Source organism: Trichosurus vulpecula, chromosome 2, assembly GCF_011100635.1.
Source record: "Trichosurus vulpecula isolate mTriVul1 chromosome 2, mTriVul1.pri, whole genome shotgun sequence".
Taxonomy (NCBI): Eukaryota; Metazoa; Chordata; class Mammalia; order Diprotodontia; family Phalangeridae; genus Trichosurus; species Trichosurus vulpecula.
In genome coordinates, this window is record NC_050574.1 from 7,884,573 (window position 1) to 7,909,173 (window position 24,601).

The 24,601-nt window shown below is 42.8% G+C and overlaps 1 protein-coding gene across 1 annotated transcript; it reads left to right on the plus strand.

The window, feature by feature from the left end:
* Positions 1 to 10,677: 10,677 nt before the first annotated feature.
* LOC118838155 (zinc finger protein 665-like) lies at positions 10,678 to 24,178 on the plus strand. The gene is made up of 4 exons (XM_036745381.1): positions 10,678 to 10,777; positions 12,069 to 12,183; positions 16,989 to 17,115; positions 20,193 to 24,178. The coding sequence occupies exons 2-4, from the start codon at positions 12,100 to 12,102 to the stop codon at positions 22,610 to 22,612; spliced, it is 2,631 nt and encodes an 876-aa protein (XP_036601276.1). The 5' UTR covers positions 10,678 to 10,777; positions 12,069 to 12,099; the 3' UTR covers positions 22,613 to 24,178.
* The last annotated feature ends 423 nt before the right edge of the window (positions 24,179 to 24,601 follow it).

Below are 24,601 nucleotides of genomic sequence, written 5' to 3' on the forward strand. Positions count from 1 at the left end.
GTACTCGCTTAGGGACCTATGAGAAAGTCAGAGGAGGAGGTAAGGAAGAAAGCAATAATGTTTAGAGACCCCAAAGCTTATTATGGTACTCCCTGGGCAGTTTCTCGTAGAAATATCATAGCGAACATGGCTCCTCCTGCTTATAAGCACCTAGTTCTGACTTTTCTAATTGGGGAAGTAGGGCACTCTCTTTCAGAGGTGCTGGATAAGATTTCACGGTTAAGTGACTTAGGGAAACGAGGGAAAGACAAATTTCCTCAAGAGAGAAGAGTAAATAGCCAATGGAGTCAAAGTCAGAATAGAGTGACAATAAAAGAATTGTTTACTGCTCTACTGAGAGCAGGGATAGATGTTGCAAAAACAGATGGTATTCCAACCAATGAGCTATATAAAATGTACTGAGAAAAGGAGCTTAATATTAGAAGGAATAGGGAAGTAGAAACCACCCCTACAGACCTTCCAAGATACTTGTATTCAAGTTTGTCACACCTTCAGGTCGAATAGGAAATTGGCCAAACCCCAACTCAGATTAAAGAAATACAGACCTGTATCAGTACGGCAATGATAACAATGTAGATGATAACTCTCAAAATGCCTATGTGGTTCTGTATCACGAAGTATACGAGACTCTCCATGTAGAAGGGAGAAGAAGTAAACCATTTATTCAGACACCAGAGAACCAGATCCCTCAAGCCATTTACCCAATCTATCAGAGCAGTAAAACATTCAGTACACAATATCACAACATAAAGCCTTGCCATCCTAAAACCTCTCTTACCCCCTGCTAGGATCTTCCCAAAAACAAATACAGTACAGCTAGGTCACAGTCTGTTCAGCTGTAACTATCATGACAGTGGCCATTAGCAGCCATTAACAGCCTTAACTGCTCTCTCTCTCTCTCTCTCTCTCTCAGCATTTCCTGTGATATAACTTCCTTTTCCTCTTAGGAAGCTCCTCCCACCACATGTGACTTAGGCTTCCTGTGATGTAAGCAAGTCACATGGCCTATTAGTGGGTGGGAAAGATCTTCAAATCTAAATTGCTACTACAAGACCCCATATCAATTTGACCACATATTGGAAAAAATGGATGGTAAGAGTTGGGAAATATTAGTGTTGAGTATTCTTCCCAGAATTAAAGAAGGAAAGAGATTGGCAGGGGGTGACCAGAGAGTAGCAGTCAGCGGACTTTGGAGACAGGAGGGAATTCCCCATCTTCCCTTCAAGGCTGACTGAGAATGCCATTTCTGTCCGCATCATGAGGGCTTCATCCAATGCCTTATGTGTCCACATCATGAGGGCGTCACCCCAGAGAAACTATAAACATCCCCTCAAATCCCTGGTGGGTGCAGCATTTACCAACTGTTCTGGCCTGTTGGACTGTCTGCCCCTCTCATTTGATGCCCAGAGAGCTTCTCCTTTGTCCTACAGGTCTCATCAAACCCCGATATGGGATGCACCTGGGCTCTGCCCCAACCCTTCCCTTCCTTTTCCTTGTCCCCATTTAGGTTTTGCTGCTGCTGTGCCCCACCTGCCTGCAGACCAGAGCAGCCTACCCATCAGGTGGCAGTGCTATGCCATGCACTAATCAAGCTGCCTGTAATGACTCCTGGAACTGTCCCTTCCTGGCAGAATCTGACTGAACCAGCTGGATCAGTAACAAGCCAAGGTAGACCCCAGGTACCTCCCTTTATTTCCTGAGCCACTGACTGAAGCTGAGCCTTGGGGGTGCTGGCAGCTGTGAGGACTGGATCACTGTCTCATTTCCCCTCTTAGATCCCTGAGGCAGCTGCCCTGATCATCTTCAGAAGTGTGGCACTGTTTCATGACTTGAATTCAGGGTGGAGGGTCTCAGGCCATGCCTCAGAAGTTGGGAACTCCTTTTAAATCCATTAGTATTGACTGAGGCTGTGACTAGGTGTGTTGGTAACCAAAAATGGGCTCCTTAGCACTTAGTCAACAAGTGCCCTTGACTAGTTTGGCTTTTTCCCCTGAACTGAATGCTGTTTGTATGTCGAATTGGAGTAAGCTTGTCGGCCCCTTCACCTTGCTTCCCTTGCTTAAGCTGATCGAAAGAACCTGTGCTTTCCTGGTCAATCCCTTCACCTTGCTTGAGCAGATTGAAAGAACCTGTGCTTTCCCCGGTGTACCTTACTCCCCCCCCGCAGAAGCCAGATGGTTAAAAACAGCTTCCATTGGAGCCGGAGGCTGCTACAGCTACAGCCAGAGCCGAAGCTGAAGCAGGAGCTGCCAGTAGCAGAGCTGACCTACAGGAGGAAGCTGAACAAGGACTTGAGGCCAGTGGGTAATCTTTTTACCATAGAGGGGGAAGCATGATTTTGCTTTACACCATCATGCTTCTCTGTGGCCTCCTGGTTACTCTTGTGTGGCGTACTTATTGGGCCTGGAAGCTTTTGATCAATATGTCAAAATGGGGATGCTGGTTCATGGGTTGGTTACTGTGGAGCCTAAATATATGCTTTGATTCTTCTGCCTCTTATCTTGAGAATTTCTTATATCCAGCAGTTCCGAACCTTTCAGACATATATATGATCCTCTTTGAAATTATAAACTCTGCCCTCCTAATATACTAGGTCTTCTGGAAGCCATGCCTTAATCAGCAGTGCTCCCTGCCCTCCCTGAAGAGAAGAAGGGCCAGGGCCTGAACCACAGGCTTCAGCCACAGGGAGCCCTCCCTCCATTCTGCTCCTTAGATTCATGAGCCACAGACCAGGGCCAGGCTGGGCCTTCTGGCCTACTGTGCCCAGGTGGCAGGGAAGTCTTTTTCTATTGGGATCTAGGCAAGGCTCCTACTCATTAGCCGCACAGTTCATGAAGAGGATTCTGATGGGAAGAGAAGAAGGAGCAAGGTCAAGCCTAGGGACCATAATAGTGGCTGGGTTGAAGTTAGGAGTAAACAGCATTGGGGATGCAGGGAGAGGTGATGTAGACTCCCCAGAACTGCAGGCATTGGCTTCATCTATTGGCAAGTAGGGGCCACCTGCTAAGGGTGGATGATAAACAAAAGACAAGGGGGTCACCAAGCAGGGTTCTGGAAGGGGGAGACATCCTCCTTTCCTTGTAAGAAAGTTTTAATTTACTGGAGAGCACCTGATCTGAGGGAGGATGACCTACCATGGGCACTGCTGGCGTGGCAGCCCAGTTGTTAGGTGTATGGGTTATGGTGCCCTTTGAGGGAAGACATATGGTACCAGGGTTGACCATTTGGCTGTCCTCATTGTCAGGGAAGGCTGCTCACATTGCCACCAGAGTTACAATCTGATAAGCTTTTGGCCCACCCCGTACTGAAGCAGACATACAGTACCCCCAGAAAGTAGAGGCAACACTGGTTGTATGTAAGGATGCCATGCAAGTGTATTGGACCAATCCTTTCTACATGGCTCTGCTTACTAAATGAAAGTGTCTAGCCAGAAAATGAGATCGAGATCCTGGGAGAGGCAGAAAACCCCACCTTTCCTCACTGCCTCTGCCCCAACACACACACACACACACACACACACACACACACACACACACATGCACACATAGATGGTGAGGGGAACTGGAAGGACAAAGGGAGGCAGCTTGGAAGCTGAGTCAGGATACCCAGTTCAAATCCTGCAAAACCTTCTTGTATTATGGTCTGTCCTTGGAGAGAAGATAGTGACCATTGTTAACCAGGGCCATAAATCCTGTGACTTGCACCAATTAGCATTATGAAGTTCACCTTTTGGGTACATGCATTTATTCATCAGTAAATGGGGGGCACTTAGGTGGTACAGTGGATAGTGCACCTGGCCTGAAGACAGGAAGACTCATCCTCCTGAATTCCAATCTGGCCTCAGACACCTACTAGCTGTGTGACCCTGGGCAAGTCACTTCCCCCTGCCTAAGTACAGTTTTCTCAGGAGGAGAAGGAGCTGGAGAAGCAAAGGGCAAACCCCTTGAGTATCTCTTCCAGGAAAACCCTAAATGGGGTCATGAAGAGTCTGACATGACAACAACTGCTGAAGAACAGCAAGAACATTTAATCACCTGCAGTGTATGAATAGTGGCCAATGATGGAGAAAGTCCAGGAGCCCAAACCTAGGGGAAGTCTTGGTCAGCACTCAAGGAGCTTAAAAGACAGAAGGAGCTTCTTTATCACTGAAGGACAGGCTTGAGGACCCAGAGCCTTTGGCTGTGACCTGAATCCAAGCCATTCTGCTCATCAGGGTATCTGTGCATGTGCCAAAGGTCCTTGTCCCAGCCTAGATCAGCTGACTGTGATGTCCTGTGAGAATGGAGCTCCGACTAGTGGGGAAACATATTGTGTCCTGAGACTTATTGCCTGTATTAATTTGTTTCATGTCAGGTAGACCATATGCCATTAACATTGGGTTTTGTGTTCTAGCCACTGCCTTTTTTTCTGGTGTATGATTTGATTACCAAAGGAAGGAAGGGGTCAAAGGAGCAGAGAAGTTTGTGTGCAAAGCCTCAGAGCTCCAGAGGACATGGCGTCCTTTTTGGTTTCCTAATCCTGGCCAAGTTGGGAATACGAAGAAACCAATACAGAAGGAAGGGGGAATTTATGACAGTGCAAACCAATTACAGACTAAACTTATGACTGAAGAGCAGTCCATTCCAGCAGTATTCTTGGTTGTGTTGGGAGTGTGGCTGAGTGTTTTTGATATAAGTACATTCAACCAGGGAAATGATGACACGTGACTTGGCAGCTGGGTTTGATTTGAGTGAGGCAGGACTGTAAGTTTGAGTTTATCAAATTAAAAAAAAAAAAGAAAAAAAATTAAATGGGGAGGGGAAGACCCTCAGGGTTCCCAGTGTGTGGGATACAAGATTGTGAAAGCTTCCCTATGAATAAATCAGGCAAGGTAATACTCAAATAGTACAAATTTACTTAGGATGTAGACCTCACTAGGCCTAAGTTTCATTTTCCTGTAAATCATATGATTTCGGGGAAATCAGGTGGTCTCCCCCTCTCCCTCACCCCTAGCCTACTCCCATGCCATTATCTTAACATTGAAATTTCCCTATAAGGTAACTCTGTAGTTTCTATGCTAGTATTGGGTAAACTTATTCTGGGATAGATTGTGAGGCCACCTGTCCCAGCAAATAGGGACAGGGGTCCAGCCTCTGGGGGTGGGATTTCTTAGAATTGTTTGTACAAGGTTATATATCCCCTTGCCTGCCTTCTCCCCCTTGCCTCTCTTCACTACCATCTCCACCTTGGTAGTGGGAGATGCCCAACTCTCACGAGACTTGATCCAATAAAGCTTCTGTTTTGTTTCTACCTTTGGAAAACCGAGACACCTCTGTTTTTTTATTTTGAGCCAGTGGTCTGTTGTCCCACACATACTTAAGCTCCATCCAAGAGAAAAACAAAACTCCTCCTCCCATTTCTTACATATAATATAAAAATATTTTGTTAAGAAGTTGGACAATTGCTGTAACCTAAGAATTTATTACCTCCAAGTTTTGTCTGGAAGTTCAGTTGAAATTGTTCTTGTTATAAATCAACTATTTTGTTACAATTTGGTTTTATAAACAGTAAGCTTTTTCTTTTTCAATGCAGAGAGTATTGGGCCTTAGAAATTAAAATGTTACCACTAGTGGTTATGAATCAGATTTGATTTGCTTATCCAACTCAGTTATGATCACTAGATTGGTAATTAATTGGAATCTGTTTCAAGTTTTAAATACATGATAATTGCTTGTGCTGTTAGAGAATAATTTCTCGTATTATCTGGATGTTGTTAGATTAAGAATTGTACTTAATTAAGAAATTGAGGTTGTTAACTGAACCGAGGACGTTTAGATATTCAATCTTGTGAAAGTTTTCAGAGTAGAGGGATTCCTATAGACAAAGTCTTTAAAAGTCCTGGTAAACTTTGTTATTGTAATAAAAGCTAATTTAATTGGGTCCATTACAACATCTTTTTGACTAAAGATTTTGTGATATCTAGAAATTCTGTAATAACAAAGAATTGAGTTGTTATAATACCTTGAAAAATATAGGGGTATGATTTTCAAGCCTGTATCATCTAAAGATGTATTTATGTATGTTAATTTGGAGGTTTATGGACTAATTTGTGAATGAATCCAAATGTTTAAAGGTTATTTTGCTTTAAGAAGGGAAAATACTTTTGAAAAATGTTCTGTAAAATCTTTTTGTATAATTTTAGAAGGCCTGCTGAATTTCTACCTGTAAGTCAATTGGTTGCAGTTCAAACCTATTGTGAGTTCTCGGAGTTTCTGGGTGAGAACCTTATTAGAATTATTAGAATTAATGCTTATCTATAGAAGCCTTGGGAGGGGGGCTGAAGGCCTATTCAATGTCTTATTCAAGGTTCTTTTTTGAGTAAGGAGGTTCGAAAACCGACAGTCTGAATTCCTTACTCCTCCCCGCCCTTAGTTTAGAGAAGGAGAAAAGAATTTCACCTTAGCCCACCTGTCAGAAGGGAAGGAAAGGGTAAGGGCAGCAATAAGAGGACGGTAGGGGTCAAGAAGCCTCCAACCTGGCTTCTTAAAAAAAACGGATAAGATTGGACAAAGACTGAGTAATGGGTTTGAAAGATTTGGAAAGGTAAATTAAGGTTGAGGGAAAATAGGAAAGGCAGATAAGAAGGTTTGGGGACAAATGAGAGTTATCTAAGCCTCTCCCGTCCCAAGAATGATAGTTTTAGATGGTCAAAGTAAGTTGGAGATGAGTGTGAGGAAGTATTTAGAAGATGGAAAAGTTATGTAGCTTGATTTGATAATTATTAGCTCAATAAAATTTGGGCAGTCTTATCTGAAGGATATTTATTTGCTATTTAAGATTTTATGGGACTACAATTTAATATTGTCTTAAGCTCTGATTACAGGACTAGGTCACATGAAGCCAGTAATGGCATGGCAGGCATTGCAAGCTGAGAACTTGAAAGGTCTGTGCCTGGGAAAAGTCTTGAGGACGACCTTGGACACAGCCTAGGTAGGATCTTCCTGACTTTATTTCCCAACTCTGCTATTTCCTTTCTGAAAAGGAAAGTCCCCACCTGGTTACACCTAAGCCCTGCTTTCAGCACCTGGTGACTATAAGATTGGCTATCAGATATGACTCATGCCTGGAATCAAACAGAGCTAAGGAAGTTCTTTCCTTCTGTTAAGATATATGACATAGTCCCTTTGTTTCTTTCATAGCAAATTTAAATTATCAAGAAGTTTTGTAAGCACTATGCTAAATCTGTTAGGTAATAGATGAATATTGAAATATCTCTGAGTTATTATAATAGGATGCAGGTATGAATAGCTTACAATTTTAACTTATGTTCATGACCAAATAAAACATTGAAATAATATAGGGATAACATTCTCCAAAAGGGGAAAACGATTAGGCAAAGCAAATAAGGCAAAGATGTAATGTGATCAATGTCTAATAAAAGGAAGGGATAGCGAATTTTCAAAAAGGCAATAGGATCAGATTGATTTCCCCTAAGAATTATGTGCAGATGTGTATGATTGGCTCTAAAAATTTATCAATTCTGGAAATTCAAGCTGATAAGTGTGTTTTGGTAATAAGATCTTAAATTTGGATGCTAACACAAGAAAATTGTATAAGATAGTGGTACAAGTGAAAATATATCCCCTTTGTAAAGTATCTGTAAGTTATAGTAAGTTAAAATTGTCTGAGAATTTCTAGATCTGAACCAGAGAAGCAGAGCTCTCCTTTACTATCAAGGGACCAGATAACTACAATCAGTCATCTGGGATTTTAAGAATACTGCTTTAAATGAACATTGTGACTGTAATTTAAAGTTACTTTGTATACAAAATGTGCAATTAATTGCTGGAATTGAATCAGAAACATTTTTTGCTTTGTTAAGGATGGTTTGTGGACTATTTGTAAATGCCATCAAACAGACATGGCATAGCTAAAAGTTTATGATGTTATATATGATTGTTAATAATGATTGCATTACTTTGTATGGTTCAGGTTTAAGTTTTCTTGTTGTCCAATTTATGAATGTAGAACATGTGACATGCAAATCTCCCCCTCTATGGTGAGTCATCTAAGTAATTGGTCTGTACCTGACCCAATGTAATTGTGCAGTTTGTGAATTATGGGAGAAACTTTATTGTCATTGTTTGGACTCAGCCCTATGCGGCTGGGATACTGAACTACTTCTTGTATCTGTTTGAACTTAGCCCTGCGTGGCTGGGACCTATGTTGTGTTTCTTTTCTTAATCATCAAATTACATGTGTTCTGGGAACTCCGTGTGAGGAGTGGACATCTGGGCCTATAGGAGACCTTGCCCTGCAGTTCCAAGAGCCTGAGAAGAACAGCACCAGATGCAGATGGCTTTCTCACGGGATCCGGAACCAGAACCTGAGCAAAGACCTCCTTTTTTTCCCTTCTGAGTCCTTGTGTTCCCAAGACTGTTTTCCTGAATTTTTATTATGTTCCCTCTGCTTACTTACAATTAGTATACAATTTCTGCCCATCCCTGGGGATGTCCAAATACAGAAAAGGGAAAACCTGACTCCACCTAGACAGGGATTTTATTATTGGATTAATTGGTCCTTAGGCGAAACTTTCAGTTTGCCTTTGACCAAAAAGGGGGAAAGGTGGAATGTTTTATACCATTTTTTTAAAATTTCTGGAGTGCAGTACCCGGGGAGGCTCCTTGGACTCTCCTTGAGTCTTCCAACTAGGCCTGGCTTTCCCCTGGGACCAACGACCTAGCATTCCTTTTATTGTCACCCCTGCTTAGCGTTTTGGTTGGCCTCCTAATTTTATTGCTATGCCCCATCAGGTCGTTCCTTTTTTTCAAGGATTTGAAACCCCCCATGAAAAAAAAAAGTGGGGAATGTAATACAAGGAAAATTACGAACCCTTGAGTAACCCCTAGCTACTGACAAGCACCCCCAGAAAGAATGGACTCAGATATCTTTGGCATTTAGCAAACCCCCTGGGACTCCATGACTCCACCAAGGAATGTCAAGAGATAGGACCATCCCACTGAAGGATAACCTGGCAGACCCTTTCTAGCAGATATCCCTGGGGCTCTGTGACTCCACCAAGGAATGTAAATGAGATTATCCCACTAGTACGATAACCTGACTGAATCTTTTGATTAGCCAGGACCTTTGTTCCTGTTTCCCCCCGACTCTGTACCCCCACATATCCTATATAAGCCAAGCCATCACCCCAACACATCGCCATTGATTTGTGATGCAGTACCCCAATGACCGCCGGCTAACAAATTCTTCACTTAAAACTTATACTCTGTGGTGTGTCTCGCTCGCTTCTGGTACAACACTACCTTGAGAAAACCGAGACACCTGTTTTTTTATTTGAGCCGGTGGTCTGTTGTCCCACACACCAGCCAAAAGAGAAACAGTAACTAGTTAGAAATACTCCCTGCAAGGAGGGCCGGGACCTATTGTCCAATCTATGAGCTCTCGAGTGAATTGGGCTGAAGGCTTGGTTAAGAAATAAATCTAGCCAGTACACCCTGCGTTAAGGAGAAAGCCTTCTGCCTTCGAAATGTACCTTCCTTTGGGAAGAACATGGAGAGGGAGAAGAAGAAGGAGAGGGAAAGGGGGAGGGGAGGCTATTCACAGGTTGTTTGTCCTTTGTTCTCAAAGAGGACCATGACTCCCCTCTCCCTCTCTAATGCTATGCATATCTCATTGGCTGCATTGGCTTTACACTGGGTGAGGTCCTGGACGCCTGCCAAGCCCTCCTTTGTAATATGGGGCTGGGGGAGGTTCTGAAAGAGACATTCAAGGCCCCTCCAAGAGGCACCAGGTTGTGAGTTCAAGAGTTTCCATGAGACAATTTGGAATCAGGTTGGTTTTCCCCAGTCTACTATGTCTTCACAACCTAGGAGGGGGGTGGGCTTATTATCTTTATTTTACATTAGAGGAAACAGTCAGCAGAGGTGAAGTGACTTGCCCAGGGTAACCCATGTACTGAATGTCTGAGGCCACATTTGAACTTGGATCTTCCCGGTTCCAGGCCCCGATTCTGTCCCTGAGCCACCAGACTCCTCTGAGTAGGGAGAGGTGTTCTCTCCATGGCGGGAGTCCCCCTGCTTCCCCAAAATGAAAAAACCGTTGGTGTCCCTTCCCAAGGGCACAGAAGGAAAGAACTGATTTCTGCCCCGCCCTTCCACCAGTCAGCTGCTAGCCTCTGCCTCAGTTTCCTTGTCTGCAAAAATGGAAAGATCACTGCAGCATCTCTCGGGGTCCTTTGGGGCCCTGCCCTCCAGGCGCTTACACTGCGAAAGAGGCCATCCCAGACCCGGAAGCAGAAAAGGGGGGGTGGGGAGGAGACCAGCCTCACCTTGGGCTGGGCGGAGAATGACGTCACAAGCCCCACAACCAATGCTCTGATCCAGAATGGGCAGTGGGGGTGGTGGGGAGAGAGGCGGCCATGTCCCTGAATGCCTGCGCCGTGACGTCACGCCCGTCTAGCCCCTCCTCCTGAGGCAATGCCGCAGAACTCGGGGCATGCTGGGAATCTGTTGGTGCATAGCCACAGCTTCCGGGAGGGAAGGCGGTTGGGGGAGGGGAAGGGGGTCAGTGCGCGGGCGCGGCCCGGTCTTCCGCTTCCCTGGGAGCCCCTCCTTCACTTTTTCCTCCACCGGAACACGTGGGGACCCAGTTCCGGTCGGTTCGTGTGGCCGAGTCCGCGGAAGGGTGTGCGTGTGCCCGCGTCTGCGCGTGCATGTGTAAGGCGGGGGATCTGAGGCCAGTGCGGGTGTGCGGCGCCGCGTGACGTGGGGTGGGGCTGGTGAGTGAATTGTGTGATTGTGGGCGCGTGTGCCACCGTGGGGGAAGGGCTGGGGTTTACTCATCTGTGTGCGACGTTGGGGGGGGGCGCCTTTCTGTGGGCTTCTCACGCGGTCCCCAGGCTGCCCCGGGTGCTCTTGGGAGGAGGGGCGATGATTCCCTGACCCTCACTTCCGCAGGCACCCCCCCCCTTCTCCCCGGCAATAGGGAGGGGGAGCGCCCCCGGCCTCCTGGTCCCGGAGTCCCAGGTGTGTCCTGACTGTGTGACCCTAGAACCCCCCCGGTCTTGTTTTCTTCCCTAGCATGCGCAGGAATGACATAATGAATTCAGAAACTTTAGAAATGCTCATGTTTCTCCCCAGACTTTATCCGGCCACCCCCCGCCCCCAGCTCTGAGGTTTCCCTTCCGTGGGGGTGGGGTCCATTTCTCTATCCACAGCCCCAGTCTCAGCCGATGCCTGGACATCCCCAGACCAGAGCAGTCTTCGTCCTTGGCTGGGGGGGGGGGGGGCGGAGACCCCCAGTGGTCTGATGGCGGGGGTAGCCTCACAATCGGTGACAGAGGGGAATCCCCGGGGGTGCCCTGCCCTGTGTCCTGGAGATGGTTCCGATCCCTGAAGGTCCGAGCTGGCCTGGACCTTGGACACCTGCCAGGTCACTCATCTCACTGCCAGCCTGGTCCGAGGTAGGGCTTGGACCCTGGGCTTCCTGATTGGGAGCCTGGCTCTCAATACCCAAGCGCTGAAAGATTCCTTAGATCAGGCTTTTCGAGAGAGCAGACACCGGGAAAGCGATCTGTGCAGGGAAGGCACTAGCGCCTGGGTTGGACGGAGAAGGGTAGGGCAAAGCTGCAGAAGGGAGGATTGCAGCTCCCTGTGAAAGGAGGCCAAGGGGAGGAGGGAAGGAACCTTCCAGGCTGCAGGGAGCAGGGCTTGGGGATCGTTGTCTGTGGGAGGCTGGGGAAGGGGCAGAAAGGAGGGTGATGGAGCCTGTGCCTGGAGGGGAATGAGGAAAGGGGATGGAGAGGTCTGTGGCACACCTGGGTTCAGTGTTAGGGCCTCACTTTGCAACAAGTAGAATTAGGGGTTCATTAGATGACATAATATGCCATTTATACTGGGCATAGGATTTTTAAAAACCTTTCTTTTTGTGACAGAGGCCATATTATTACAGAGGAGTGTCCAACTACTCCAGTACTTTTGCCCAAGAAAACCCCACAAGGGGTCAGGAGAAGTCCAACCAGGCTGAACTTAACCTCATCCTTAAGCTGTCCTCTTTCCTCCTTTTCACAGGTAATTTGCTAGGAAAAGCTCCCTGTGTGGGATGGTCTCTCCTTTTCCATCCCCTCCTCCCTTCTCCACCTCCTGCAAATCATTCAGGCAGCTAAAAGCAATGGTCACCTTACAGGTAAAGATCCTAAGCCAGGGGTGGGGAAGTTGTGGCCTTAATTTTAAAATTAACAAATAGTTATCATTTTTTAAATGATTAAGTACATAGTACTTAGATTTTTACAAAATAATGTACGTTATTAAGTATATCTAACTGAAGTTTCTTCAGTGCAGTGTGTTTTGATTGCAGCTAAATTAATAACATGAAAAGGTTCCCCACACTTGCAGCCCCTTCTTTGGCTTTTTCCTGACTTCTCTGCAGGGGTTGTTATCATCAACTATACCCACCTATTGGATAAACATTTGTTTTTGGAGGTTCTTTCCTGTCCTAGTTCTCCTTCTGGCTTTTGGACTGATAACCAAGGGATCCATAAGCCCTTAGTAAGTCCTTCCTCTGATCTGCCCTGGTCTCCTTTTCTCCCTCCCCACTTCCTTTCCCATGGGAGTAACTCTCCCCCAGTCCTGGGCCTGCTTTTTTGTAGCTAACTCTCAGTCATCTCCATGAAGGGAAGCAACTGGTTGTTGCAGTCTGCAGTTCTGGACCTCACTTAGCTAGACCTGAGTTCAAAACCTACCTCAGACACCCATCAGCTGTGTTGGGTCACTTGATCTCAGCCTCATTTTCATCATCTGTATGTTCCAGACATTGCACTAGTGTGCAAAGGAGAAACAGTGTCTGGTGTTGGGGAATTCCTCAGGCCAGAGGTCCTAAGAACCTCCTAGGGAGAAATAAATATAATAATTGTTGGCATTTATATTGTAGCCATGTGTCTGGCACTGCCAAGAACTTAACCAGTGGAATCCTCAGAGCAGCCTTTGGGGGAAGGTGCCATTATTCTCCCCACTTTATAATTGAGGAAAGTGAGACAAACAGGTCAAGTGACTTGCCCAGAGTCACACAGCTAGGAAGCGTCTGAGGTCAAATGGGAACTCAGTCCTTCTTTAATCCAGGCCCAGGCCTCTCTCCCCTGTTCCATTTAGGTTGAATTCCTCCGAGAAGATAAAGTAGCATCAGCTTCTTGGCAGTAACCTGTAGGTAGCACCTCAAGGGAACACGGGGAAATAGAAACATGAATAGAGTTTGGCCCAGCTGCAGTCCATCTGGCAAGGCTGGGCAGCCACTTTCCTCATTGGGGAGGCTGGGTAATAGAGACAGGACATCAGGTGATTTGCCTTTGAGGAGAATGTTAACCTTGGTCTCAGGAGTTGCAAAGTTTGTTTCAGTGGGGATGTTTTTCCTTGCCCAGAATGCCTGGTGGGGCCAGGGGAGCTAGGTCTCTAGTTAATTCCCTCAGAATATCTTGGTGGGGACTGCCCAGTTACTGGAGACCTCCTTCAAGATGGAATCAGTGGGCTTATGCTATGAAAAAAAAGTCCAACTGAGGCTCTGTCTCTATTTTTATAACCCTGTAAAGAATCTCAGTTTCTTTGACATCTAAGGTCTGGAGAGAAGCTCTTTCCCCCAAATTCAGTTTATTTCTTCCACATTAGCAACCTAGAAGCCATCCCTGACTCTTTACTCTGTCTTGGCTCCCTTTCCCAATAGCACATAAGATGCTAAATCTTCTTGTTTATCCTTTTAATTTGTCTAAGTCTGAAAGTGGTTTATTGTTATCTCCAGGTTGTTACAGTTTTGCTGTCTATTTTTGCCTTTCATTTTTTTCTTTCAAGAACTATCCGTCCCTCTCCCTTCTACTATTTTGCTGAATCACATTGGAATACTGACTATAGAAAGAATTCTCTCTTATGGGGCCAAGTAAACAAAACTGGCCATGTGAGCCACCTTCTCTCAAAGGACCTGTCCCGGAACGTAACTGGATTGACTTAACTAACTTAATAATTTTGAGGGGAAATGAACAATTTAACCTATATATGCCTAAAGTTGAGTTCTCCCCACATCACTTCCACTCAGTAAATTCCGGTGGCCCCCATTGTATCTATGTGCAGTTACAGATGTATCTGTTTGCTATTCGAAAGCTCTTTGGAACCTGGCCCCAGCTATGTCTCCAAGTTGGTTACACACATTTTTAGGAGAGATCTTCATCTCAAGGAAAAGGGCTGCTTCTTCCAGCCAGGGAGTCTGCCAGCAGGAGGAGTCCATGGCAGAAGTTGCCTAGAAATGTGGGCCCTATGGGCCTCAGTAACCTAAGGCCTTTCTGAGAGGGTCCACCAGTTTCTTTCTGCTTCAGTACTGAGGTCCCAGGATCATCATCTTCATCCACTCACACTCATGGCTAGAAGCTCAGGCCCCTGCCTTCCTTTCTACTATTCCTGGTGTCCATCAGCTGCAATGCCGTGGCTAGGGGAGTGACCCCTCTTCTCCGTTGACCTTGTCCCACTCCAAGGCTCACCTTCTAACTGGGCAAAAGAGCAAAGCTCTTTTTTCCCTGAGAGCTTCTCTTGCTTCATTTATCCATTAACGCCCATTCTCCCTACTTCAACGTATTTAGGGACTGAGACCCCTCTGCTTCTTAATAGAAAGACTGCCACAATAAAATTCTGGCAGTAGACTAACCCAAAGGAGTGAGCCCTCTATTTTCAGGTCCTGGCAGCAAATGGAACTGCGTGTATCCTAAACTAAATTGTGACGTGGTCTCCTCTTAAGTCACATGGACATTTGTGATGTTTTACCCTCTATCAATGGGTCATACCTTCATGAAAAATACTCTTAAAATTTGGTATTAAGGCCTTACGTTCAGAAATTATAAAGACAAGAATGAAGAACGTCATTAGATCCAAATAACTCTCTCCTGGTATCTGAAAGCAGTCAGTCTAGATCAGGGGTGGGAAACCTGTGCCCTTAAGCATCCATAAGTGCACCCTTTTGGCAATTAAAGTATCAATGCAAAGTTTGCACAGAGACCTTTCAGGAAAGGAAGGATAAAAGCTAAGTTGTGTAAAGAGTTAAGGAGTAAGTAGAGGGCCACAAGGTGGCCCGGTAGATAGAGCACTGGGCTTGGAATCAGGAAGACTCATGTGCCTGAGTTCAAATCTGGCCTCAGACACAAGCTGTGTGATCCTGAGTCACTTAAGTCACTTAACTCTATTTACCTCAGTTCATCATTTTTAAAATCAGCATGAGCAGGAAATGGCAAATCACTCCTGTATCTTTGCTCAGAAAATCTCAAATGTGGTCTAGAAAAGTCAGACAACCGAAACAACAGAATAATGCCATGAATTGTGTTAAGGACTGGGGATTCAAACAGAAAAGAAGACTGTCCTGTCCCCATAGAGATTACACTTTCAATGGCAAGACAACACACCAAAGGAAGAGATTTTGGGTAAAAGACACTGGGACGTGGTGGCAAGGTCAGTGAGAAGTTCCAAAGTAGTGCAGCCAGGTGCGTATGTGCCAACGTGGAGATGTGTGAGCTGACTCTCTTCTTATGTAGGTATTTGGAGTACATGAGCTCACCCCATGATGGGGAAGGGAGAATGTGGGAGGATGGTGATGGAAAGAGATGTGCAAGAGCTTCTAATAAGAACAACTTAGGGATTCCAGAGATGAATTATCAATGAAGAAAACCATGGCCTTCCTATAGTGATTATTCACATTATGAATGAATAGAAAGAAATGAAAAGTCATGACTCAGAACACCTAGACAAGAATTGTAAAGTCTTGGGAATCTAAAAAAAAAACTCAGGAAAAGACTAAAAAATTAATTGCTCAGAAGTTCAATAATAAAAATAAAGGAAACTATAAGTAAAATATACAAATACAAGATAGATATTTTCAGTGAAATCAAAGTGATTAAAAGGTGAAGAGATTTTAATCTACAAGAAAGAGAATTGCTCCACAATAATACAACTTCTTAAACAATAAATCATACCATCCTGCTAGAAATGGAAGAGCATCAAATGCCAAGTGTCTTGGCTACATGTTTTGCATGTAGCAGATTGGAAAAATAGATGAGCCCGCCCAAGCATCAAAGGATCTGAAGAAGTAGAGACTTTCTTGTATGATCATCCATCAGTCTGTCTCGATTCGTTCTTTTCACTCTCTAACCCTAACCCCAGTGTTCTAGAGCTGTAGCAGCATGTTGAACTAATTTATTTTTCGTAAATTGTCAGTGTCTTCCTAACGCATTAGCTCAATCTCTAACCCCAGTTGACAAAATATTACATTTATAATGAAGGAAGGAACCTCTCATTTCTCTATAATTAAATATTTAAAATGAATGAATATAGTCCTTGAACAATTGAAAGCAATTGTAAAGCAAAGACAGAAAGCGTTTTGAGTATTACACATCATACCCAGGGTCATCTGAACCCTTCAGTATAAGAATAGAGAACTCTTCTTCACTTGGCTGGAAACAGTGTAATTTTCTCCACTTCGAATTTTTAGCAGATTTATATGATAATTTCTTTGTTATCTGCCCAGGGATCACTGTTAAGTTTTTTTTTGTTTCCCAGAATGCACAGTACATACCAACTTCTCACAAACTCTTCATAGAATGTTCTTAATGTGTCACTTAGGACACAGGAGGAATTACCCATGACCTTGCTATCTCCTCCACACATTCTTGTGCATCACTAATAGAGCACATATCTTGTCCCTAATTCCATTAGGAGAAGCATTGTATAGTAGGACATTTTTCTAGCTTTTATCATTCCATCGTGATTCTCACTTCAAATGTAAAATGCTTACCTCCATATTCCATTGGGTTCTTAATAACTGATTTCAAGTGTTGGCTGTTACGCTCACAAAGGTTCTGTGAGTTTTAGGCAGATCCTTTCTCTTGGCTTGGGTTTCCTCTTCAAAGTTGATGAGGGTTTGACAAGGTGAATTCTGGAGTCTCTCAGCTCTAAATCATGTGACTTTAGGAGTTGGTGACATTCAAGGATGTGGTTGTGGACTTCACTAGAGAGGAGTGGGGCCTCTTGGACCATTCTCAGAAAGAGCTGTACAAGGAGGTCATGCTGGAGAATATCCAAAACCTGCTGTCCCTGGGTAAGGACCATTTCCTCTCTTTTCTTGTTAATTGTTAGGTTGAATTTTCACAAGTGGCAGAGATTGGATCCATATTCTGGTCCAGCTCAGCCTCAGAACCTTCATTGAGTGGACAGTCATCTGCATGCACCAACTCTCCATCCACTTTGGTCTTGGCTTGTCATGTTTTCAAGTTAAATAATTTGCCATCAGTCCGGTGTCTGGCCTTGATGCCATATTCGTCCTCCATGAAGGTGTTTAAAAACTTGAATAAAAATGCCATGCTTAAAAGAATGGGACGGGATTCTGGCAAGGTGACAGAATAGGACGGGAAATACTTAGCTCTCCGAGAATCTCCTTAAAGGAAGAAAACAAATTGCCTCGAATTCTAGACAGTATAAAATACCTGAGAATCCAACTGCCAAAATGAAAACAAACTATATAAAGGAAAGTATAAAACCTTTTATATACAAGTAAAGTCAGATTTAAATAATTGAAGAACTATTAATTGTCCATGGGTAGGCAAGGCCAATATAATAAAAATGATAGTTTTATCCAAACTGGTTTATATATTCAATACCATTCCAGTGAAATTTCCAAAATTATTTTTTACTCAATTAGCAAATGTAATAAGAAAATTGATTTGGGAAAACAGAAGTCAAAGGAAATAATGAAAAAATATGTCAAGGAAGGAGGTTTAGCAGCACTACATCTTATGCTCTCTTGTAAGGCAGTAAGTATCAAAACTCTCTGGTACTGGGTAAGAAATAGAAAATTTAGATAATGGAATATTATATACATACAGCAGCAAATAAACATAATGACCTTGTATTTGAGCAGTGTAAAGACTTAATATTTTGGGATAAGAATTAATTATTTGGTAAAAAGTAGTTTTGAAAACTGGAAAGCAGTATGTGTGAAACTGTACAGACACACCCACAGACACATACATACCTATTTGTATCTAATGGTAGCCAGCTCTGAGGGGAGAGAGGAAAAAAAAGAAATTTATATGATAATTCTCTTCTAAATTTTAAAGGAATAGGAAATTGTCCATAGTAGATTTGCAGTTTCATGTACAATCATTTTTTTTATAGTACTGTGTCACGTAAATACCTGTGTCATTACATAAATTCAAAAAAAAATTTTAAAGTAATTTGTCAAAGAGATAGAAGTAGTTTATTTCAGTGGCCCATGAATTCACATGATACAAGGACCATCAGAAACCTATGATGGGCTATAAGCAATACTACTAAGAGCCAAATGGACAGTTTGTCTAAGGCATGCCTAATATCCAATATGTTAAAAGTGTGGCTCCGTGGTAATTTAGGGAATACATTTCAAAGTATCTGAACTGAATGCCAAAGTATGTTTACAAAAAAAGAACAAAATCCCAGGAGTTACCCCCAAAAGGAGGATATGTTGTACACTAAAAGGTGTTTTAGGAGGGAAAAAATACGATAAAATTAGGGAGAGGTAAAATGGATCAGTTATTATTAATCCTCTTGCCATTGGCGGGGAGTGAGGGCAGGTAGAGCTGGAACCTTATTCTCATGGTTTTAACAGAAGAGGAAATAGAATATCTAAGTAAACCTATTTTAGAAAAAGAAATTAAACAGGCCATAAATGAGCTTCCTGAGAAAAAAGCACCAGGAGCTGATGGATTTGAAAGGGGATTTTACCAAATATTAAAGATCAGCAAACTCCAATATTGAATCAGTGATTTGGACAAATAGGCAAAGAAGGGGTACTACAAACTCTTTTTTATGAAACAAATATGGTATTTATATCCACACCAGAAAGAATAAAAAAGAGAAGAAAAATAATAGACCAGTTTCATGAATATGGATGCAAAAATCCTAAATAAAATATTACCTAGAGAATAACCACAGTATATTACAAACATTGCCTCTTCAGCCCAATTTGGATTTATCCAAGGAATGGAGGGATGCTTGAACTTACATAAAATTATCAACATAATTGATTATATCAATAGTAATAAAAAAAGCATGGTTATATCAATAGCTGAAGAATGACCTTATGTTCAAATACAGCATTTATTTCTATTAAAAATCCTTGAAAGTATAGGTAGTAATAGATTTTTCCTTAAATCGATGAAAAAAAGCATTTACCGAAACACATCAGCAAGCATTATTTGTATTGGGGATAAGCTAGAAGCCTTCCCAGGAAGATCAGGTGGGAAACAAGGATGCCCACTGTCACCTATACTATTCAATATTGTATAGGAAATACCCAAAATAACAATAAGAGGAACTATAAGTAATCAGACTGGGGAATGGGGTGATAGAACTCACTTTTTTTTTATTAGATTTGATGATATACTTGGAAAATCCCAAAGACTCAGAAAGTTTAGTACAGTAGTTAATAATTTTAGCAAAGTAGCAGCTTATAATTTAAACCCATATAAATCATCAGCATTCCTATATATCATCATCAAAGCCATGCAGGAAGAGATAGTAAGAGATACCCCATTGAAAATAATCCTAGATGGTATATAATTCCTGGGAGTACAGCTGCAAAAAGAAATCCAGGCACTGGTAGGCCCTGTAGAGTTTTAATTATTTACTAGGTTTCGCATTTCCCCATAATTGTCATCAAACCAGTTTATATGTTTACAAGTGTTCTGGCCCAGATGAGTAAATTTGACACCATACAACCAATCTCTGAAATTCCCTCAGTTTTTCTGCTGGAATGTTGCAAACCCTGCATTGGCTCAGTTTTCTCTCCAAGTGAGTAACCAACTGTTATCCCATGGAGACATTAAGTCTGGTAGCCATCTTGCCTTGTGGCTGCTGCTGTTCTTAAAAGTGAATATTTGGCTTGGAGTGAATGAGTCTCCGATGGGTCCAGCACTCTGGGGTGTACACCTTTGTCACTCCCACAGCCTGTCTGTCTCTTCCCCTTACAATGATACAGTCGTTTGAAGGTCAGTATTTGCTCTGAGAGAACACAAAGTTTTATTGCATTTAGGTTGATGATGAGGTCATGAGCCACATAAGTCTCAAGTAACCATTGCTATTGCATATGCTTATGTGTGCATATCTTTTGGTCCATATTTATTTGTTTGTTTTCTTCAGATTTAGAGACAAGGTTCAAAGTAAATGAGGTGACTAGAAATCTTGGAATTTTTCTGGAAAAACTAGACCTGCAAGGATTCATTGGTGATGGTCCCTGGGACATCAAGTTCAGAGAAATCCATGACTCTAATACCAAGTTAGATGGAAATCCAGAGAGTGACTGTGAATTGGATGAAATTAGAAAGAGATTCAGACAGCCCTCTGTCTTAAATTATTGTAAGAAAATGACCTCAGGGAATGACTCTGTTCAGGATAGTGAATATAGCAAATGCTTTGTTGAACATGTAGAACTTTTTCAGCCCCAGGAGAAGGCTCCTGAAATGCCAGCGTATCCAGGTAATCAATGGGAAATGGCCTTGAGCTGGAGTTCAGATCTCATAAGACATCAGAAAAGTGATACTGGAGAAATACTTTGTGTAAGTAATAAAGGTGGAAAGGCCTTGAGTCAGAACTCTGTGCTCAGTACTCATCAGCAAATTCCCATTAGAGAGGAGCCTGATAAATATGATAAATGTGAAGCAACCTCATCCCATCACTCATCTCTTCCTTGCCAGCCTACATTTCACCCTGGAGTGAAAAGTTATGCATGTCCTCATTGTGGGAAGGCCTTTGGTTGCAACTTAGATCATGATAGATCTCATAAGATTCATACTGGGGAGAAATTTTATGAGTGTCATGGATGTGGGAAGGCTGTTTGCTACAGGTCTCTCCTCATTGGCCATCAGAGAATGCACACTATAGAGAAACTATTTGAATGTAATCAATGTAGAAAGGTTTTCACAAAGAGGGAGGATCTTACTGCACATCAGAGAATTCACACTGGAGAGAAACATAAATGTAATCAATGTGGAAAGACTTTCAGAAAGAGCTCCCATCTTACTGCACATCGAAGAATCCACACTGGAGAGAAGCCTTATGAATGTAATCAGTGTGGAAAGGCTTTCACATTGAGGGGCAATCTTGCTACACATCAGAGAATCCACACTGGAGAGAAACCTTTTGAATGTAATTATTGTGGAAAGGCTTTCACAAATAGGACGAATTGTGCTGCTCATCAGAGAGTCCACAGTGGAGAGAAACCTTTTGAATGTAATCAGTGTGGAAAGACTTTCACAAGGAGGGAGAGTCTTAGTGCACATCAGAGAATTCACACTGGAGAGAAACATTATAAATGTAATCAATGTGGAAAGACTTTCAGAAGGAGCTCCAATCTTACTGCACATCGGAGAATCCACACTGGAGAGAAGCCTTATGAATGTAATTGGTGTGGAAAGGCTTTCACAAACAGGGGCAATCTTGCTACCCATCAGAGAATCCACACTGGAGAGAAACCTTTTGAATGTAATTATTGTGGAAAGGCTTTCACGAACAGGACCAATCTTGCTGCTCATCAGAGAATCCACAGTGGAGAGAAACCTTTTGAATGTAGTCAATGTGTAAAGACTTTCAGAAAGAGTAATCATCTTGCTACCCATCAGAGAATCCACACTGGGGAGAAACCTTATGAATGTAATCATTGTGGAAAGGCTTTCACAATGAGGCAGAGTCTTGCTACCCATCGGAGAATCCACAGTGGAGAGAAACCTTTTGAATGTAATCAATGTGGAAGGGCTTTCACAAGGAGGGAGGGTCTTACTGCACATCAGAGAATTCACACTGGAGAGAAGCCTTATAAATGTAATCAATGTGGAAAGACTTTCAGAAAGAGCTCCTGTCTTGCCACCCATCGGAGAGTCCACACTGGAGAGAAGCCTTATGAATGTAATCGGTGTGGAAAGGCTTTCACAGACAGGGGCAATCTTGCTACACATCAGAGAATCCACACTGGGGAGAAACCTTTTGAATGTAATTATTGTGGAAAGGCTTTCAGAGACAGGACCAATCTTGCTGTACATCAGAGAATCCACACTGAAGAGAAACCTTATGAATGTAATCAATGTGGAAAGACTTTCAGAAATAGTAACCATCTTGCTATACATCAGAGAATCCACACTGGAGAGAAACCTTATGAGTGTAATCAGTGTGGAAAGGCTTTCACAATGAGGCACAGTCTTGCTTCCCATCAGAGAATTCACAGTGGAGAGAAACCTTTTGAATGTAATCAATGTGGAAAGACTTTCAGAAAGAGTTCCCATCTTGCTACACATCAGAGAATCCACACTGGAGAGAAACCTTATGCATGTAATCATTGTGGAAAGACTTTCACACAGAGCTCCAGTCTTGCTGTACATCAGAGAATCCATACTGGAGAGAAGCCTTATGCATGTAATCGGTGTGGAAAGGCTTTCACAATGAGGCATGGTCTTGCTGCCCATCAGAGAATCCACACTGGAGAGAAACCTTATGAATGTAATCAATGTGGAAAGGCTTTCACAACAAAGCATAATCTTGCTGCCCATAACAGAATCCACACTAGATAGAAACCTATTCAATGTAACCCCTGTGGAAAGGCTTTCAGAAAGAGCTCTTGAGTTGCTGTCCATGAGAGAATCCACAATGAGGAGAAGCTTTCACAATGAGGCAGTCTTCCAACCCATCAGAGAAGCCACTTGGGAGAGAAACCTTTTGATTGTAATCTGTGCAGAAAGGTTTCCATAATAAGGCAATATCTTGCTGGACATCAGATAATCCATGCTGGCAAGAAGTCTTATGGATGTAATCGATGTGGAACTACTTTTAGATACTCCTACAATCTTGCTCCTCAGCAGAAAATCTACATTTGAGAGACCTTTTGAATATAATCAAGGTGGAAAGTCTTTCACACAGAGCCACCATCTTGCTTTATATCAGAGAATTCACACTGTGGAGAAACTCAAGAATGTAATTAATGTGCAGATTGTTTCAGGCAGAGCTCCAGTATTTTTAGACATCAAAAAATTGATACCGAAGAGAATTGTTATGAATGTAATCAACATGGAATGATTTTACACTGAACTCAGATTTTGTTATACATCAGAGAATCGCCACTGGAGACAAACCTCATGAGTGTCATGAATGTGGCAGAGTTTTTAGTTACGACTCTTAACATGTAACAAAAGGTTCCACACTTGGGAGAAACCTAATGAATATAATCAAGGTGCTGATACCTTCAGGCAACAATCATCTCCTATTTCCCATCTCAGAGTTCATATGAGATAGAAATCTGATTCTTGTCATGAATAAGGAAAGTCATTCAGATGGAGTTCAGATCTTCTACAGTTTTAGATGAACAATTCCCGAGATGTTCCCTGTGAACTCAGTGTAGGAAGGCTTTCAGCTAGAGGTCATCTCTTATTTTCTATCGGATTCACTGGAGAGAAGCTTTACAAATGGGCTCATGGGGGCCATGCTTTTTTCTGGAGGGGGGTGGTCAGGAGACAGCCCTGTTCCTACTGGAATGAAGATGGATTAAGGCAATGGATGTGAGGGCTTCCCCTAGAGCTCCTACCTGACTGTTCTTTGGAGAAATCATGCTGGAGACAAAGCTTTGGAATATAATTACCAAGGGAAGGCCTCCTGCTGCAGCACAGACTTCATTAGACCTCCTAACAAGAGACCTCATTAAACATCCTCAAATTCCATCCTGTATACAACCCCTATACATGTAAGGATTTTTCTGTGAAATCCTAATGTTTGTCATCCCTCCTCAATATTTCATGACATTCATAGCCTTCATTTCTTCAGGCATTCCCCTATTAATTGGTACTCACTGTGTTTCCTGTTGTTTGCTAGGAGAAAAATTACTTCTTTTCATGTTTTGGTACCTGTTGGACATTAATTTCTGTATTGCTTTCTTTAAGGGGCTAGGTGACATGGTACATGAAGTGCTGTCCTTGGAACTGTAAGGCCTGAATTCCAGTTCAGTCTCTGGCACTTACTACTTGTATGTCCCCTAATCCTGCGTGAGTTTCCCCATTTGTAGAATGGGGATGATAAGGGCATCTACCTCCAAGAGTGAGGTGAGGCTTTAATTAAACAATATTTGTTAAATTCTTGGCAAACATTAAATCATTATACAAATACTGAGTTTTTTTATGACTATCATTTCTTGGATCATTAGTCTTATAGTTAAGTCAGTTGGCTAAAACATGGATAGCTTAACTGAGAAAGGGAGAGGACAACAGAAAGAGAAAGAGACACAGTCAGAGAAACAGAGCTTCCCAGTTCTTACCTGAGGGAAATTGGCTTACATTTTTTAATACCACAGAAGAAACCCATTTTCTTCAACCAATTCCAGTGTATGTTGTAAAATGCTCTTTTTTATTTGAGATCTGTTGATACTGTTTTAAGTTAGTGGGCCTTATAAAAAAAGGAAATAGCGAAATGATCAAAGACAAATGATTATCATATGAGTGTAGGTACTGAACCCCCATCAGTGGAGGGGGTGACCCTAGTTATTCAGATATTTCTATTTCCCAGGGGATGTCAGC